This window comes from Sorex araneus, chromosome 10 (assembly GCF_027595985.1).
Source record: "Sorex araneus isolate mSorAra2 chromosome 10, mSorAra2.pri, whole genome shotgun sequence".
Lineage (NCBI taxonomy): Eukaryota > Metazoa > Chordata > Mammalia > Eulipotyphla > Soricidae > Sorex > Sorex araneus.
In genome coordinates, this window is record NC_073311.1 from 6,813,893 (window position 1) to 6,833,068 (window position 19,176).

General features: G+C 47.2%; 1 protein-coding gene across 1 annotated transcript in view; it reads right to left on the reverse strand.

The window, feature by feature from the left end:
- The window catches only part of GNS (glucosamine (N-acetyl)-6-sulfatase), a 37,879-nt gene extending 20,225 nt beyond the window's left edge, over positions 1–17,654 (reverse strand). The window contains exons 1-6 of the mRNA XM_004602640.2: positions 17,345–17,654; positions 10,388–10,447; positions 7,253–7,459; positions 4,765–4,830; positions 4,082–4,180; positions 1,935–2,102 (exon numbers count right to left, since the gene is read on the reverse strand). Of these exons, the coding sequence (XP_004602697.2) occupies positions 1,935–2,102; positions 4,082–4,180; positions 4,765–4,830; positions 7,253–7,459; positions 10,388–10,447; positions 17,345–17,515 (771 nt within the window). The 5' untranslated portion in view covers positions 17,516–17,654. The remainder of the gene's footprint in view (positions 1–1,934; positions 2,103–4,081; positions 4,181–4,764; positions 4,831–7,252; positions 7,460–10,387; positions 10,448–17,344) is intronic.
- Between the last annotated feature and the right edge of the window lie 1,522 nt (positions 17,655–19,176).

Sequence of the window (19,176 nt, forward strand, 5' to 3'; positions counted from 1 at the left end):
TGACTTCAACTTGTTTTTGTTTGTAGACTGTCATTTGTTTTTTGGGTACTGGGAGGACCACAAGGTGCCAGGGATCAAACCTGGGACTTCAGCCTGCAAAGAGCATGCTCCAGCCACCACGCCATCTCCCTGACTCTCTCACCCAACACGTTCAAGCTAAGACTTTCTCCTCCCATTGCTTCCTTTTGCCCCATGTTTATAAAAGATTTTCTTACACCAACACTCACTTGTTGATTTTTACTGCTGATTCTTTTTTTTTGGGTTTTATGTCAAACCTGGCAGTGCTCGAGGATTGCTTCCAACAGTCACTGGGCACAATGCAGTGCCAGGGATGAAATCTGGACCCCACACGGGCAAAGCACTCGCTTCAACCACGAAGCCATCTCCCTCCACTGGCTGAGCCGCCCTCCCGTGGGGGAGAAGAGGATAGCCATATGGTCCCCTGAGCACCGCCAGGGGAAATTCCTGAGTGCAGAGCCAGGAGTAACCTCTGTGCATTGCCAGGTGTGACCCAAAAAGAAAAAAAAAAAGGTCAGTAATGCTTATTAGCAAAAAAAGGTACTGGTTAAAATGAGATACACTCCCTTGAGTTTCCTATCCATGACAACTATCACCCCAAGTGAAGTCCGAGGGGAAATCTCCTCACAGCAACTTCTTAAAACGATGTCTAAATCTGGAGGCTTCTCTCCCCCGCTCCTTATTTAAATAAAATCACGTTTTTCAAAATAAAAACATTCCAGAATTAACACAGACAGCCATTAATTCCATCCTGCTTACTCCTAACGCCCTAAGCAGAGACCTTCCAAACTGCGCGCATGTGGAAAATGTTACACAGCACACGGTCTATTGGAAATGCACGCTGGGCCATAAATAACTGAACATGAAACCCCCGCAGGGAGCCTGCTCTAATCTAAAGTTCCTAACTTACCTGGTCAGGGAAAGTCTATTCGCCTCTTTCTGCGACAGTCTGCGAATGGTCCTCTAGTTTGAAACCCAGCTCACTCAGCTTTACTTACCTCTTAACCCAGCTGTACTATGACGCTCAACACCTCCATGTATGTGTCAGGCATCTGCTAGAAGTTTCTAACTACTTTAATCCACACAGTAGTCACATGAGCGAGCAAAAGCTCCCACTTTAGACACAGAAGGAAGTCAGGCCTCGTCCTCAGGGTTCAGTCACTGAGCCAGGAAGCAGCAGTGCTGAGTCTAAGACTAAATCACAGCAACTGAGATTCCTGGGTGAAGGGCAGGAGACAGTAACTGGCTTCTGCCTTTTTTTTTTGCTTTTCGGGTCACAACCGGTGCTGCACAGGGGTTACTCCTGGCTCATGCACTCAGGAATTACTCCTGGCGGTGCTTGGAGAACCATATGGGACGCTGGGAATCGAACCCGGGTCGGCTGCATGCAAGGCAAACGCCCTACCCGCTGTGCTATCGCTCCAGGCCCTGGCATCTGCCTTTGAGTAAGTAGACAGCCCTGGGTCCCCTGGGCATGTGAGGCACATATTTAAGTTATAGCCCTTAATTACATGCCCCTATTGGCTTATTTCTCCATCCAACTCTCCCTCCTAGTGAGCTGCACCATCCCTCCTCTTTCCATGCCTTGGCCTGGTGAGGGCAAGGAGGTGCTGAGGCCCAAGTCAGCTCTGAGCAACACCTGCACCAGCAGGAAGGAGCACAGACTGTCCTAAGGAGAGCCTGCAGGCAGGAAGATTTTTCTATAACATTTTCTATACTCTCCAGCCACTCACTGGACCTGCGGCAAGAACCTGGTGTTGGCTACTGAAGCCGGTGGATACTACACTGGCAGAGAGAAGGGGAACTGACTCCAGGAGATCTGGAGGGAAGGCCAGCAACACGGCTCTGAGGCTTCTGCCAGGTCTGTCAGCTAGTCGTACTGCGAGTGGCTTCCTTCAAGAGTCAGGGGACGCTACCGTTCCGTGGATGTTGAAGTTCTTGCTTCGTGGTGCAGAGACGTTCTGGAAGGCCTTCTGGTACTGAGGGGCGGCAGTCCATGGGGAGTGGGGTGCAGGAGTGGAGATCATCATGAAGAAAGGCTCGGAATTGGTCTTGTAGTCCAGGAAGTCCAAGGAGACGTTCGCCTGACACACAGAGAGTTGTCATCCCATGCCCTACACAGCAGCTGAAGACATGACAGACACACGTCTCCTGGCAGAGTGTATGAGGGAACAACAGCTGTAACCCACCTCAGCACTGTCTCATCACTGGAAAACATTGGGCTTTGTGTGTGTGTGTGGCGGGGGGTGGATGGGGATGGGGGGCACACCAGCACTGCTCAGGTCTTACTCCTGCTCTGTGCCGAGGGACCACTCCTGGCAGGCAGTGCTGGCTCTGAGCCTGGGCCAGCTGCACGGAAAGGCCAGTGTCCTTCTTACTCCTGTACCACTGCTCCAGCCCAAATATTGGGCTTTTAATCAATACTTGGAAAATGAAAAGCAAACCATCCTAAGATAGTAATGAAGACCTTAATTTCACATGAACCAGAAATATAAACTACCCCTAAGAAAAAAAATAGTACTATGAACATTTTAGCATTGGTTTATATAAACTCTGCATAGAAAATATACATTTAAAACTTTATAGTAAAAGGCTGTAAGAGTGTCAATTTAGTTTTCAAAAATGGGAAAAGCGGCTTGTTACCTTAACTTTACAAAAACTATATAGAGTCATGGCAGCTGAAGTAGCTAAATTAAAAATTAAATCAAAATACGACACACCACAACTCTAAATGATATGGACTTAATTATTTTGTTTTTGTTTTTTGGTCACACCTGGCGATGCTCAGGGGTTACTCCTGGCTCTGCACTCAGGACTTACTCCTGCGGTGCTCAGGGACTATATGGGATGCTGGAGATCAAACCCAGGTCAGCTGCATGCAAGGCAGACGCCCTACCCGCTGTACTATTGCTCTGGTCCTGGACTTAATTTTTCATTTGCTTACTGGAGATCAATAAAAGCACCCCTCTTAGAGGGTTTTTCCCCCCCTTAAAAAATTTTTTTTTCTTGTTCTCTATTTTGATTTTGTTTTTAAGTCACACCTGTGGTATTCCTGGCTTTGCACTCAGGAATTACTCCTGGTGGGACTCAGGGGACTGTATGGGATGCTGGGAATTGCACCTGAGCAGGCTACAAGCAAGGCAAGAGCCCTTCCCGCTGTGCTATTGCTCTGGCCCATTTTCACTGTCCTTGCTGACTCCATCTTCATACCTTCCTAAACACTGGACTCCGACATTGTGGCCGTACTGATTTCCTGCCAACGTCCCACCCACCTACCTGACTCAGCCCGGTCAGCTTCCGCAAGGTCCCTCGAACAATCAGGCACTCAGGCCCAGGCCCTCGCAGGCAGGTCCCTCTGCCTGTGGCGCTCGCTACTCTGACCAACACAGCTGCTTCTCGTCTCCCTCCGGCTTCTGCTTCAAGATCACCCGACTCAGCCCATCACTCTGCTAACCCAACTGATCACCATCTAATGAGACAACCAAGCGCTGTGTGCAAAAACGCACATATGTGTAAATACAATCTAGATTAGGAACTCTGCTTCAGTGACTGCTAACACCTGCTCTAACTTGTACTGAACTACTTGGTGAGTGACTGTCCCCTGAAGGCCGTGACTAGAGAGCACCTTGCGTGGGAAAGGAAAATACCCAATTCACTGGTTTCAGCAGCGAATTGGCACAAAATGCCCAAAGAACTGCCCACATTCCTATCCCCGGCCCTCATGATGAGTCCCTAAGCTGTCCTCTCAAACGTGACTGGAACTGGGGGGAAGGGTAGGAGCCCCTACAAAGTGAAACCTCTTCAAAGTAATCTCTAATCTTAGAGATTAGCCTTTAGAAGAGGGATTTGTTGCTGGAATTTCAAGAACATTAGATCTGACTCTGGTTTACAAGCAGAAATGGCTCCTGGGAGCTGTGTAGTCAGCTGGAAATACTCGTTGGCAGCTGACCAAGCTATCATACATTCCTGCTCCCGACACGAGTGAAGCCCCCTAAGGTTCTCCAGGCGGGAGTCCCCACTCAGGCTGGTGCCAGCCCAGCAGGACAGAGCTCCCGAGACTCACCAGGACATCTGTCAGATAGTCCACACTGTAGTTCTCGCCATGCCTCCGCGCCTTCCCGTTGATAGACAGGGTGTAATTATAGTATTTAGAATTCTTTTCCTATTCAAGAGATAAAAGTTTGTTATGAACTCAGCATACAAAATGAACGCTGGAATCCATGCTGGGCCAAACTACTCTGTTTAAATCAAGATAAAGACATTTAAAAGAAAGGGAATTACTGAAGTCACTACTGCACTGGAATTTTGACTGTGGTCTCATTAGCTACCAGCTTAGTTTCCATAATACGTCCCACTTTTGTTTTAATGTATTTAAAAGTTATTTTTTGGTTTTTGGGTCATACCCAGCAATGCTCGGGGGCTCCTACTGGCTCCACCGAGGAATCACTCCCGGCATGCACCGAGGACCGTAAGGAAGCCAGGGATGAGGCCCGGGGCCGGCAGTGCGCAAGGCAAGCACCCTACCCACTGCACTATCTCGCCAGGCCCGTAAGTCCTGCTTCTAAAAGCTAGAAATAGACTGTGAGAAGCAGCAAAAACAGCCCAGAAGGAAGTAACTAATTAATGCTTTCTTTGAGGACAGAAAACAGCTGATCATAAAAGCAAACCAGTTATGCGAGTATCAGAAGACATTTCAGGATCTACTAGAGCAATGTGAGACTGTCACTGACTTCAATGATCACTCACCAAGGCATACCAGTAGCTCCAGCCCAGAGGAACATGTTCCAGTCCACCTGCGTCTGGGGATCCGTACTGAAAACCAAGACAAGCAGGGCATTAGGAGGCTCCAGACATCATCATAAGACCAGAAACAAAAAGGAAACTTTTTTTTTTTTCTCTTTGGGTCACATCCAGTGATGCACAGGGGTTACTCCTGGCTCTGCACTCAGGAATGAACTTTTGGCGGTGCTCAGGGGACCACATGGGATGCTGGGAATCGAACCTGGGTCGGCTGCGTGCAAGGCAAACACCCTACCTGTTGTACTATTGCTCCAGCCCCACAAAAAGAAAACTTTTTAAGAAATCTACTGGTCAAACACAGGAGTTCAAAAATTTTTTTTTTTAATTTTTGGCATATAAACAGTGAAAAACCGTTTTTTTAAACACAACTTAAAGCACTAAAGACTGTTCTTCAGAAGACAATTATCCTAGGTGCTTCTCAGAAGCAGGAGTGGCAAACTAGAGCTGGTAGAAACATCTAGCTTTGCAACTTTGCACTAGAAAAAATTTTTCCAATCATTAAAAATACGCATAGAAATCAATCAGAGTTCTTCTACATAGGCAATGGTCATACAAAAATCAAATTTCAGTGACAATGTTTTATTAGGACACAGTCATGGTCACTGGTTTTCGTATGTCTACAGCTACTTTCATGCTGATGGCAGAACTGAATTGCTGCAAGAGAGAGAAGGCCTGGAGAGTCTGAAATATTGACTCTCTGGTCCTATAAAGGAAGTGTTCACAGAGTCAGTCCACATAATCACCGGGCAAGCTACTTAATAGTCCAATGAAGCGTGAGGCAAACAACAAAATAATCAAGAGTATGAGCTATAGGCATCTAAATTCAGTAATCCCACTGAGGAAATCTACTTTTGAAGCCCAATCTGTCTGATTAAATGACTAAGTGAGGAGGCCGGAGAATCACCCATTTTCTGTGGATGAGATTTAATACCACTTACTTTATGTAGAATTTAACCCTTATGAACTAAATCTTTGTAAATTTTTTTCTCTAATTTTATACACTTATTAAATGATCTCTAATATATAAAGTAATTTAAGCTCTCTTTATGACCCCAGAGCATTCACCCAATGATCCTGTACTCACACTTAAATCTCGTAATTTTCTTTTTTAAGTTTCTGGGCCACATCTAGCGATGCTCAGGGGTATTCCTTCCTCTGTGCTACAGAAATACTCCTGATAGTGCTCAGAGGGATCAGATGAGATGCTGGAGACCAAACTTGGATGGGCCAAGTACAAGGCAAGTGCCCTACTATCTCCACCCACTGGTTCTCATAATTCTTTCTTAATGGATTTCAAATCAACAAGATACATTTTCCCAAACTCTGGAGAAGGAGGTGAATTTACAGAAAATTTTATCTCTAGGAACCACAGATAAAATATCCAAGAAAATGTCCATTTTCCTGTGCTACATGCCCATTTTCACTCAACCCCAAACCCAATGACACTGAAGCACCTATTTCCTTTAAGTTTGAATCCTGACAAAAAACTCGGGCTAATATGGCGAACTGGAGGCCACAACATCTGACCGGCCAGTTAATGAGGCATCCCTCCCTCCTACCTCCCTCCCGGCCCTCAAGGCCCACATACCCACTGCCCAGGCACAGGCTGCGAAAGCCTGAGTGCCCAGCATCTGGACGCTCTTCCTCATACTCACCCGTCCATATTTTATTCCCTTTCTCCATATTAGGAAATAAGCTAAGGGGCTGGAGAGAGAATACAGGGGTTAAGGCATCTGCCCTGCCTGCGGCTGACCCCGGTCTGATCTCTACACCTCAACGGTCCCCCTAGCACCACCAGATACGATCCCTGAGCACAGCTGGGTATGGCACCCACTGCTCCCCAAAAGAGAAGAAATTGGGCCACGCATTTAAGTCACATTAATTCAGGAAGGACTTTAAGTGGAAAAAATAATCTTCAGTCTAATCATGATAAAGAGGAAATGGAAACAAAAATACCATGAATGCCACATGACAAGCAATTCTTGAGGAAAAGGGAAGGTGCGTGAGATGGCAGTGGTCTGGACGTGTTTAGAGCTGCCAGGGTAACTTAAGGGAAAAGCAACTGAGGACCCGAGAGACTGTACAATGGGGCTGAGCACAAACTGTGTGCGGAAGGCTCAGATTCCATCCGGGGCACTGCTCGTGGCTCCCGGGCATCTGGCAGGAGCAACTCAGAGCAACAAGGCAGAACAGTCCCTGAGCAGGAATTAAAAACAGAACAGATGAACAAAAGAGTAACCACAGGACCCTAGTTCATGTAAACGCGTTTATGGAAATTAAGCTTTTAACAGGAAGAATAGGAGAAAGCTACTAATACTGATCATTAAACCTCTTAACACGAATTCAAAGTAATTAAAAAAAAAACCAAATTATTTGTTGACTCACATTTTGAAAACTATTTTGAAAAAATGGAAGCGACACGCATTCACCATACCTCATTTAAATATTTCCCTGCAAAAAAGGTTTGGTAGCCACACACTGATCTGAGTATTGCTGGGAAAGTGTGTGGCTCCTGGATCTTCTGCCAAGACGCACTACTGCAGTTCCCCTCTAATGTGTTGTTGACAACGTGATGGTTATGTGGGTACTTCCCTGTCAGGATGCTGGCTCGGCTGGGGCAGCAGAGAGCACTTGGCACATACTAGAAAGGAAGAGAAGCAAAAAGGACAAAGTTACACAAGACTGACTTCTAATTTCTAGAACAATAAAGGTTACTCGAAAATCTTGACTTTGAATGGTTAGCTGCCCATGGAAGAGAAGTTTTCACACCCAAGCCTAAGTCAATGTGAAGACAGTAAAGCAGATACAGTCAACCAAGAGACACTTCCTTTTCCACAGGAAAACAATTCTTCCAATGTCATCTGCCAAAGATATAACAGTTACAGGCGAGGGGCAGGGCCCGGGGGAGCTGGTGCTTAAGCACAGAGAAAGACTGGCTTGATTCCAGCATAAGGGAGGAGAGGACGTTCACTGTTAGGCCAATCTGCAGTTTTATATATCCCTGTACCGCTGAGTGAGATACATTTTATTTTCTCCCCTGCTTCTATTAGTGTCTGCCACCAAGAGACTGGCCCCATCCTACCCCAGCTGATCTGTATTTTGACTTAATCCACATCACTGAGCCACTTTAAAGGCTAATACTAGCACCAACAGGGAAAGAACGCTCATTAGAGTAGCCCTTTGTCAAGACCACATATTATCCCTTTTAAACAATTAGCATTTCTTTGGTCTGTCGAATTGGATTGAGTGAGGGGAAGAGAGAGGGTCAGTTCTGATTTCCGTCCTGACAGGGAGAAGTACTGCCCGGACTAGCTGACCAACTGAACTTATGTGGACAGTGTGTGCATGTGCTTTGCCCACTTCTGCCCTCCTTGGTCACGGACCACTCGTGACACAGAACTTAACTAAGGAGGATTCAGTCATGTTACAAGGACTTCCTAAATTTTACTCATTTTTGTTAACTGTTTGGCATCTGAGATTTTTTTCATTATTAGCATTTTAATTCTTTTTTTTTTCTTTTCTTTTGGCTTTTTGGGTTACACCCAGCAATGGTCAGGGGTTACTCCTGGCTCTGCACTCAGGAATGACTCCTGGCGGTGCCCAAGGGATGCCAGGGGTTGAACCCAGGTTGGCTGCATGCAAGGCAAATGCCCTCCTCAATGCACTGTCGCTCTGGCCCCCAGCATTTTAATTCTTTCTCCACCCCCCTTTTGGGGGGTTTCCTGAGCTATTTTCTTTTTTTTTTTTGGTTGGGGTTATTTTTTTTTGGCTTTTGTGCAACACCTGGCAATGGTTCTACATTCAGGAATTACTCCTGGCGGTACACAGGGGGCCACATGAGATACTGGGGATAGAACCACCCACCAGCCTCAAGCAAGGCAAGTGTCCTACCTGCTGTACTATATAGCTTGGCAAGTGTCCTACCTGCTGTACTGTATCTCTGACCCCTCCGGACCTATTTTCTTCCCTGTGTTACATAGTCTACTGTTTCTTCATATTACATATGTGTTTATATATATATATACACACATATATGTGTGTATATATATACATGTATATATATGTGTATATATATATATACACACACACACACACACACACACGTGTGTGTGGTTGGTTTTTTTTTTTTTTTTTTTTGCTTTTTGGGTTACACCCGGCAATGCTCAGAGGGTTATTCCTGGCTCTGCACTCAGGAATTACTCCTGTACTCCTGGCAGTGCTCAGGGATCAAACCTGGGTCGTTCAATGTGCAAGGCAAATGCCCTACCCACTGTACTATTGCTCCGGCCCCCATACTGCATTTTAGTAGCTAATAGAGCAACTTAAAAAAAATTGCCTTGAATGCATGTTCTAGTTGGACATGCGTCCCAACTTAAGCTGTTTCTATGTTAATAAAGTGCCTCTTTCCTTAAATTAAAAAAAAAAAATGCCTTGATTATTCTATCATCCCAGACAACTTTTGAATTTAATATAATGTTTTTTTCATTCTTATCACAACTTTTTGTTTTGCTTTGAGGCCACAACCTGGTGGTGCTCAGAGTATAAGGGCTTATTCCTGGTTCTGTGCTCAGGAATCACTCGGGAAGGGGCTTGGGGCGACCATAGGGTTACGAAGTATTATGCAAGGCAAGTGCTCTACCTTCCCACAGAAAATCTGTGTAAATTCAATATTTTAGGTGTTTTAATTTTAACACTCACAGAGTTCTAGACCACTTTCCACATGTGTTGGTCATTTTTTGCATCATATATCTCATCTAGGTCTACCTCCATCTCTCTCTCTTTCTATACAATGTGCTGTGTTGGCTAGTATCTGTGTCAGAGTTAGCTTTGCAAAGTGGTTTGCAAACACTGGTTATGGGAAAGTTTACAAACGTTACTTGAGTCTTACAATTCATTTTCAAACCTCTACTAGTGACATTTTACAATAAAATTCTTTAGTTTTGAGTTAAGGAACCAGATAACTTAGAAAATACCTGCAATGATCTTCAATTCATAAGAATTTAATTCAAATTTAACAATTAACTATAATAAACATTTATATCCCAGCATGTAAAGTCTTTCCCCTCAGATCATGCATCTATCACTGTATCACTGTCATCCCATTGCTCATCGATTTGCTCCAGCACCACCAGTAACGTCTCCATTTTGAGACTTGTTACTGTTTTTGGCATATCCAATACGCCACAGGTAGCTTGCCAGGCTCTCCAAGAGGGGTGGAGGAATCGAACCTGGGTCGGGTGCGTACAAGGCAAATGCGCTACCTGCTGTGCTATTGCTCCAGCCCCAGCATTTCATATTCTAAAGTACTAAAATTCTTTTTTAAAATTCTGATAATATGTACTCTCTAAAAGAATAGGTGGCACCCAAAGTTTCTTAGAATTCATTTTCTTAGTAAGACCAATGTAATCAAGTGGCCCTTGGCATTTTGGCCCAACCTTCAAAAGCCGTTATAATATAGCTGAACTACCACATTCACTCCACAGGTACAGATTATACAAGACAGCCAAGAAGTGTTTCTTTTCAGAACAAACACAAAATCTAATAAAATTAAAATGGCTTCAAAACTCACAGCACTGGAGAAAGTCATCCCCATCTCCCCGATGAGAGCCTTTGTTTTCTTTAGTGGGGTCTGCAAAGCAAGCAATTTTCTGTTAGACCACTTATTCCAATTTACAATGTAAACAGAAAACCAAAATTCACATATTTTGCATCTTCCATTCAAGCTTTCCCTCCCCAATGATGAGCTCCTACTGACAATAAGAAACAGCCGAGAGTCCTGTGTGATACACAAGGAGACTCAAACAGTTTGGTGACAGTCAGATACTTCCTGCACAGACACTCAGAGTGTCTTCATGCCTGCAGAAAGAGCAAGTTCAAAGCTGAGGACATCATTCTAGCAAATGTTGATTTCCATGTAAAGAAAACCTGGTGCCCTCTGTTCATCTGTCAACAATCCCTTGTGAGACAGGTAAAAACTATGTCCATTAACTCCTGTTTAGAAGCAGGTTATAAAGCTTATGTGGGAGACTTCCCTCCTTGAAGACCCAAGTAAGGTAAGAACTTCAGTTCTTCAGTGAGAACCAGAAAGACCCAAAATTTGGAAATAGACTCATATATCAGCCTCTCAATAGGGGAGTCCAGGTTTTCAACTGAGATGCAGGGCTCTCTGCACTATAGTAACAACCACCCAAGGTAAGGATGTGAACCAGATGTACATTTATGCATCAAGCAAAAGCTACGGACACGAGTCATAAGTTACTCATAGCCTTTGAATCTTTTATTCAAAATCCACCATCCTGAAAAGCACGAAGAAATAAAATTATTTAAAAAATAATTTATGCTAAATAAAAGCATAAATCCATTTCAAATCCTAAAGGGAAGATATTGGTATGAGATGGACATTTAAATGGTCATTTAAATAACAGGAACACTAAATCATTTGTATTCAGATTCCAAACAGCAAGAAAGGGCCACTGAAGAGAATCTCAGACATATTTTAGGAGTCAATTCATGATTCTGAAGTATCCGTGAAATCTTAGCCCATAATGACTGCAGTTCAAGGTACATTCTGTGTGTATTTCCTGAAAAATAATCCAAATGTGATGACAGTAGTCTCTCATTTTTAGCACTGTCAATGACTTGCCCCATGACATACAGCAGGAAACAAAAAGGAATCTTTAAGCTTAAAGGAAACAAATTCTAACTTATTCAAAAAGAGCTCTGAGGATTTCATGAGTATATCCATATGGTTCCCAGAAGATGCTGTAGATCAAGGCTTCTTAACCTTTTCCCTTTAAAATCCCTTTTCTCTCTAGGAATTTTTATGCGATCTAGGGTATATAGGTATATGTAATAGGTACACATATCAAATATTTACTGCCAATAAATCATAACCAAGAGCATCTCTCCTTTAAAGGCTGTGGCCACAGCTGACGCAGCAATATTCCAGACCAGACCTTTCTCTCAACAGCACTTTGCAGAGCGGTGCTGGTCACCAGAAATATCCTGCCAGACCATGAAAAGTTACCTTGCTATATCTGAATAAAATTTTGATTTTATAACATCATATTTTAAAATATACATTATTTTCTTTTATTTCTGCCTTGGCAATGCACAAAATATTTCTATTTTGCCAGTTCACAGTTGCAAGAACCTTGAAAGCAACGGCCAGAGATGTGACAGGTGTTTGAGGACCTTCAGTGGCAGTGCGACAGCCAGGCCATCACAGCACACCCTCAGGTCAGTGACGCTGGGCTGGTGAAGGATTTGGGGTTACAGTGGGGATACAGGAAGGGGATCCGAGGACGGAAAGCATATGGGGATAGGGCCTGCGAATGACTGAGTTTAACTGTCAGACTGTCTATCGAGCATGCAGAGCAAATGAAGAATAGCCAAGCCCATACTGTGTGGCTATAATGCAACCAGGAGACACCACATGTGTGCCAGAGGCACATCCAGTGAACAGAGAACAGAGGGCTCCTGCCCTAAGGTCCTCGTGCCCTTGGGACTTAAGCAACTAACAAGTAAACATTCATCTTAGGAGGGCGGAGATATAATACAGCAGGAAGCGTGTTTGCCTCTCAGGCGGCCGCCAACCCCGACACCACCTGCGGTCCCCCAGCCCCGTGGAGTTGAGTCAGGAGTAAGCCCTAAGCACTGCTGGGTGTGGCGCCAAAACAAGCAAGAACCCATATACTTCAGACATCAGAAAGTGTTATGAAGAGAATAAACCCAACTGCAGATGACAGAAGGGAAGAGAGAACTTATGAGATGGGTGGCCAAGAAAGGTCTTGATATGGAGAGGCGCCAGGTGAGTCAGCCTTGCAAAGGTCCCGGGGAGTGAACAGACTGCCAGTGGAAGGACACACGTGACGGAGGAAGGGAGCGGTGCAGTGAGGCAGAGTGGGTAAGACAAGGCCGCAGATGCAGGCAGGAAGCAGGCCGTGCCATAGGCTATGCAGGAATCAGACTTCAGTGTAAGAAATGTACATTCTAGGCCAGAGTAACAGTAGAGTGGGTACTATCTGCCTTGCACATGCCGACCCAGGTTTGATCCCCGCATCCCACATGGTTCCCTGAAACCACCAGGAGTGATTCCTGAGCTCGGTCAGGAGTTCAGGAGTAAACTGTAAGCACCACTGGGTGTGGCCCCAAAACAAACAAAATTTATGTTCATCATCACACTATTATAGCAGCAATACAAATGAAAACCAAATCCAGGGCTTAAGCAAACCAGTCCCCACAGAAAGCACATGGAACTGACATGTTTCTGGTCTGTGCCAACCTGAAAGCCAAGAATGAAGCTAAGACAGCACTCTCGACAGAGCACTCTCATGCCTGCGTGTGGGGAAATCTGGGAATGCTAAAGACTTATTTCCTGTCCTGGCTCCATGCACCATTCCCCTGAAAGTTTGTACAACTCGGGTTGCCAGTAGCTAACTTATTTTAATGAGAGAAAGCCCCTGTGCTTTCAGCAAAGACGTGATGTCCTTAGTCCCTGTTTATACTTCATCACGGCCCCTTCCTTGATGAGGTTTTGACTGAATGTCATCTGTCCTCGACAATTTTTTTAGAAAGGTTTTTATGTTTTCTTTCAATTCAGTCTGGATTCTTCTCATCCACAGACTTCACATTTTCACCCCCCACTTAAGAAGGAAGCTGCAGTCATGAGCCAGTGGGACCAGCGAGGACCCAGGCCTCAGACACAGTCTCGTCTCCGCCAGGACAGCAGAAAGCGCCTGACTTCCTTGTTTGTTTGTTTGTTTTTCTTTTTGGATCACACCCGGCGATACACAGGGGTTACTCCTGGCTCTGCACTCAGGAATTACTCCTGGTGGTGCTCAGGGGACCATATGGGATGCTGGGAATGGAACCCGGGTGGGCCGCGTGCAAGGCAAACACCCTACCTGCTGTACTATTGCTCCAGCCCCCGTGTCTGACTTCCTTATTCAAGGAAATGATGTGGAGTGGGGGCGGAGGCTTACAAGCAGTGCTCAGCAGACTTGAGGGACTCCTGCTGAGAGATACGTAGCCACCAGGCTGCCTGGTTAAATGCCTGGGCCTGGAGATGCTGGGGGGTGGGGGGCAAGTGACACTGGGATCACACTCAGGGCACATGCCCTTGACCATGGCACTGATTTCCCAGCCCCTAAGAACACATAATCTAAAAAAGAGATATCTGTGCTTCTGCGAAGGAAGATGTGCTCATCGGGCTATAATGACAATCATGCAAAATGAATAGACGGCAGGGCCTAAGAGAGAGTGCAGTAGGTAGGCACTTGCCTTCGTGCTGCTGGCCCCAGCTGATCCCTGGAACTACCTGTGAACCCCAAGCACTGCCAGGAGTGATTCCTGAGCACTGCTTGGGTATGACCCCAAATAAAAAAACAAACAAACAAAATAAACCAAAACCAAACCCAAACCAGAAACCTAAACTAAAAAGTAGAGTCCCAGAGAGGAGAACTGAAATAAATCCAGCTAAATATATACACGTGTCTTAAGGAGGTCCTTGCCTCACTGACATCCCCAGATATCACCCGAAGCAGCTCTGATCTGCGGGGGTGGCTGCACTGACTGGAAGACCCCAGGCCAGTCATTATCACGGTATTTTATAGAGAAAGAAAAAAGATCACAAGATACCTAGGTTTCACCCCCTATTACCTAAGTCAAACTTGCGCAAGTACTTAACCTCGTTTTCCTTTCCTCTGAGATAAGGAGAAAACACCTACTGCAGAGGGCCCGCAGCGGCCGGAACACAGTGTAAGGCACCTCACATGCCGCTGGCGCCAGGCAGGTTCTGAAACGCTGCTATTACTGCCTTTGCACTCGAGGCTGGCCTGAGAAGACGACAGAAGACGCACGTCTCCAGAGCTGGGAACACTGAGATCTGACCGATTCCTTCGACTCTGCCCCTCTCCAGTGTACACACCTGTAAAGAACAATCTACACCTGGGTCAACAAAACCATGCGCAGGCTAGGGGAAGAGGTCTACGGTGAGCAAGAATGGAGAAGCTGAATGCTTTGGCGTGTGTGTGCAGCGCTGGGGACGGAACTCGCGTCTCATAAACTCAGAAAAAGGATTCTTTGGCTGACCGACAGCCCCCTCCCAGAAACTCGATTTTCAAGATCTTATATTTGGGGGTCTTCCAAACAATGTCTGGGGCCAGATAAAGGGGCCACTGCTGGTGACACCTGGGACTGGTGGTGCTGGCCCAGCGGTTCAGTGTTAGTTGTCACCAGGACCACACCAGCAGTCCTTGGCGGGCCACGAGGTGCCAGTGTGAACTCAGGGCCTCCAATGCCAGGTATGTGCCCCAGTTGTTTGAGCTATCTCCCCTGAAGACACATATATTTGGGGATATGGGGTGTTGGGGCCACACCCAGCAGTGCTTGGGGGCTGATCCCAGCTTAGTGCATCTGAGTTCCATGTGTTGCTGAGGATTCAGTCTGGGGTTCCTACATGAAGCATGTGTTCCAGACCCCTGAAGACCTTACATTTAAATGATAATTTTATACAGTGACATAAGGTTCCTGTAGGCATCAATCCCTGGCACTGCCCCAGTGCAACCCGGGCAACAGTGTCTCCTGGGATCCCTGGCCCCACAAGTGTGCCTTTGTCAGCAAACCTCAACCAGGTGTGTTCAAGCACCACAACTAAAGTGTAGGGTGCTCAGTAAGCGCAACAATCTCTTCCCCAACCTTCCCTCCCTCCCCCCGCCCAGTGACAACAGGGAGTGGGGAGAAATTAAAAAAAATAAACAAAACCCAAAAACCACAGAAAGAGCCAAGGAGCGAGGTCACGCCACAGAGCACACTTCTAGCCCTCACAAGATCCCGAGTTCAAGCCCCAGCACTATGTGGCTTCCTAACTGTGCTGAAGTGGCCCCGATTGAAATATCTTTTAAAAAATAATAGTGATGTGAACACTTGGCCTTTAAATTAAGTGCATTAGTCTTAGAGATGTGCATTAGTTTTAGAGATAACTTGCCTTAAAAAAAAAAGATTCTCAAAAACAACAGTTCTTTTTTTAAAAAAGGTCTATCATGAGAAGGACAAGTGTAGGAGGTTGGAACCACAGTTAAAAACAAAGAAAAATCCAAGAGGGCAATGGAGTCAATAGTCTTCAAACAGTCAGTGGAGCTGGGTAGAAACCAAGGAGCAATAAGGCAAGGTGAAAAGACAAGGTGAGTTAAAATGCAAATATGAGCGAGGAAAGACACTCGTGGTCTTGGGCAGTTATTCTACATCCCGGACACACATTATATCGATGGGGCTTGCTTTGCTGGGAAACTTCTATTTCCTATATCCCACAGGAAAGCAAAACTGCGGCTTGCCACTAAATAAACTGACCACACAGGTCACTTAAGGGTTAACACTCACTAAGCAAGGGTGTTGTTCCCGACACAGCAAAAGTTAAAGCCCCCCCTGCCTGAAGCAATTTCAGACTTCAGCATTTAGCTGAAAAGTACAAAAGAGAACAAAGAAGCCAATTCTACTCCATGTATTGTAAAGTTTAAGAGGAATGCCCTAGACTGAGCGGGGCACTAGTTAAATTTTATCCAGCCTCCTCCACTAAGTAAGTGGCCTGGGAAGCCACTTCATACATCTTCTTTTAGTAAGGGGCTAGGCAGGTGTTCCAAAGGTCACTGGTCTGCAAACACTAAGACAAAGAAGTAAAGTTAAGTCTAAGGAAGCATGAAACACTCTCAGGACAATATCCGACTGATCAGGACAGGGGATGTGCGTGCACGAGGCCCTGAGTTTGATTCCTGGTACCACATTTCCCTGAACAGGCAACTCAGGGAATGGAACGCCCCTTGAGCGCAAGTCTGATGTGGCTCAAAAGCCGAAAAACAAGAGCCTCCACACACCTCATCAATCTGAAGTGGGAGACACACTGCGAGCACCCCGTGCATCCTGCAGGTGTCCGCAGGCTAACTGAACTTACTTGATCACTGCGCACAAAGCACGCCCTACACAGGTCCACAGAGGAGCGCATTTCTGCGACCATCTTATTAACACCAAGCACAGACACTGCACCAGGGAACAAAGGCAGAACGGTGGCCTAGGGCTCTATCTGACTCTCTCAATCCCAAGGCAAAGCAATGAAGGGGCTCGCGAGCACTTGACGAGCACCTGCTCCTGACGACTTGACCCAACCCTCACTGGCGACCCCACATGTGTGTGTGTGTGTGTGTGTGTGAGAGAGAGAGAGAGAGAGAGAGTGTGTGTTCAGGGCGAGAAAGTGTGTGTGTGTGTGTGTGTGTGTGTGTGTGTGTGTGTATGGTGGGGGGGTGCATGAGTCAATCCAGAGCGGTTCAGAACGAGAAGGGGTGTGTGTGCGTGTGTGCGCGTGTGTGATGCATGAGTCAGTCCAGAAGAGACCCGGGAGAAAGACCGGGAAGGAGACTGCTGGCCCCCTCGGGGCGTGCCGGACCCGCGGAGGCCCGGAGCAAGCCGACCCGGGCGGCGGGGAGCCGGGGTGGGCTGGAGGCGAGGGGCGGGGCGGGGCAGAGAGAGGAGTTACCATGCCGCCGAGCACCGCGTCCTGGTCGTCGGTGAGCAGCAGCACCACGTTGGGCCTGCGGGCGCCGGCCGCGCCCCCGGAGCCCCGCGGGCAGCCGGCCAGCAGCAGCAGCAGCAGCAGCGCGGGGCCGCCCCGCCGGGGCCCAGCCCGGGCCGGAGGCGGGAGCCGCATGGCGCACAGCACTCCGGGGGCCCCGGGTCGGGCCTGGGACGGCGCAGGGGGCCGAAGGGTCGAGGCGGGCAAGCGCGGAGACGAAAGCGCCGGACGGCAGAGGCCGGGGCCGGGGTCAGGCGTTCTCTTCGCCCCCGGCGCAGTCACGTGAGCCAGAGGGGGCGGGGCACGCCGTGCGCTCACGTGACGGGCGGCGGGGCGGGGCCAGCGGAAACCCGGAAGTGGGCGGGCGCGGCCGCCGTGGGGCTCTTCCCGCGTTCTGTGTCTGAGCAGGTGGGAGACGTGACCCCCGAGGAAAGAAAGAGGCATCGGCCGTGGGCCACGGCTGCACGCGACCCTGTTTGAGCCCCCAGTCGCGGAGCCCGTATACATTCCGTCGTTTTAAAATCTCTCCCGGACGCGTGAGCTTCCGCCTCTGGCTCAGCTGCGAACCCTGGACCGGACTCAGCCCCGTCCGCCCGGCTCGCCCGGCCACTGCCGTCCTGAGCTAGACCCCGGCTGCACACGGCTCAGGGCGCCTTCGGACCCGACCCCCGCCTGCCCCTTGGCGTTAAGCAAAAGCGACCCCCAAACACGGTCGCCCATCCCTATTACGCGTAATCTTAACACAGGCTCTCTTGCAGGGTGAAGCCACCAGCTGTGTTCCCAGCTCGCTGCTGCAGGCCGGGCCTTCCAGCTCCCGACGTGGAGTGAACCTTCCCACGGGGAAAGCAAGCATGCAGCACTCGCTGTGCTATAACGCTGGCCCCAGAAGACAGATTCTTAAAATGAAGTAGGGTTCCACTGCAAGAGAAAATTATACGGAAAAGCTGGTGTTTCCCCAGACAGAATACTGGTTACATTCAGCAAAACTAGGCAAGGCTAATTTTGCAAGCTGGTGGAATAGCTAACCCCCTCATACTCATCAGATTTTAACCTTCTGGGAAGTCTTATGGACTTAATTGTCTATAAAATGAATTTGTTCCAGGGTCCTGTACCACAGTACAAGGGTTACCACACCACCACAAAGAGGCCCTTCCTGTGAAGACCTTTTTCCATTTGCACTGATGACCCAGGTTGTCTGCTTCTGGGTCAAGGCCAGATTGTACAGTATTTGAGTCCAGAGATTGTGTAAGAAGGTACCCCATTTATCTCAAATGCTGAACCAGTGCTGAGGAAACAGCCCTTTCTGGGACCTTGCAATCTACTGGTAGAGAGATCTACAATGTAATAAGTCACAGAAGCATATAATTACGAAAAGGAAGACAAAGAAGACAGGTTACATGGGAAGAGTATAAAGAGCTAAATTCAAGAGGGTCAGGGACTGACCTTGTCTCTGATAGTCTGAGAAAGTAATTCCAGAATGTCTGAGTGACATTTTCAAGTTTTTGTTAATGTAATAGTGGGGTGAGGGTGGGGAGGGCGTTCCTTGAGGCATAGAGCACAGCATGTGCAAAGGTACTGAGCTGTTTTGTTCCAAGAACTGAGAGAAGGAGCCAGAGAGATAGTACAGCTGGTAGGGCACTTGTCTGGTGTATGGCCAACTGGGATTCTCTCCCTGGCACCACATCTGGTCTCCTGAGCCCCCCTAGGAGTGATTCCTGAGTGAAGACCAAGAAAAAAAACTACAACCCTGTATATCACCAGGCAATGCTCCAAAACCAAAACCCCAAACAAAAGAA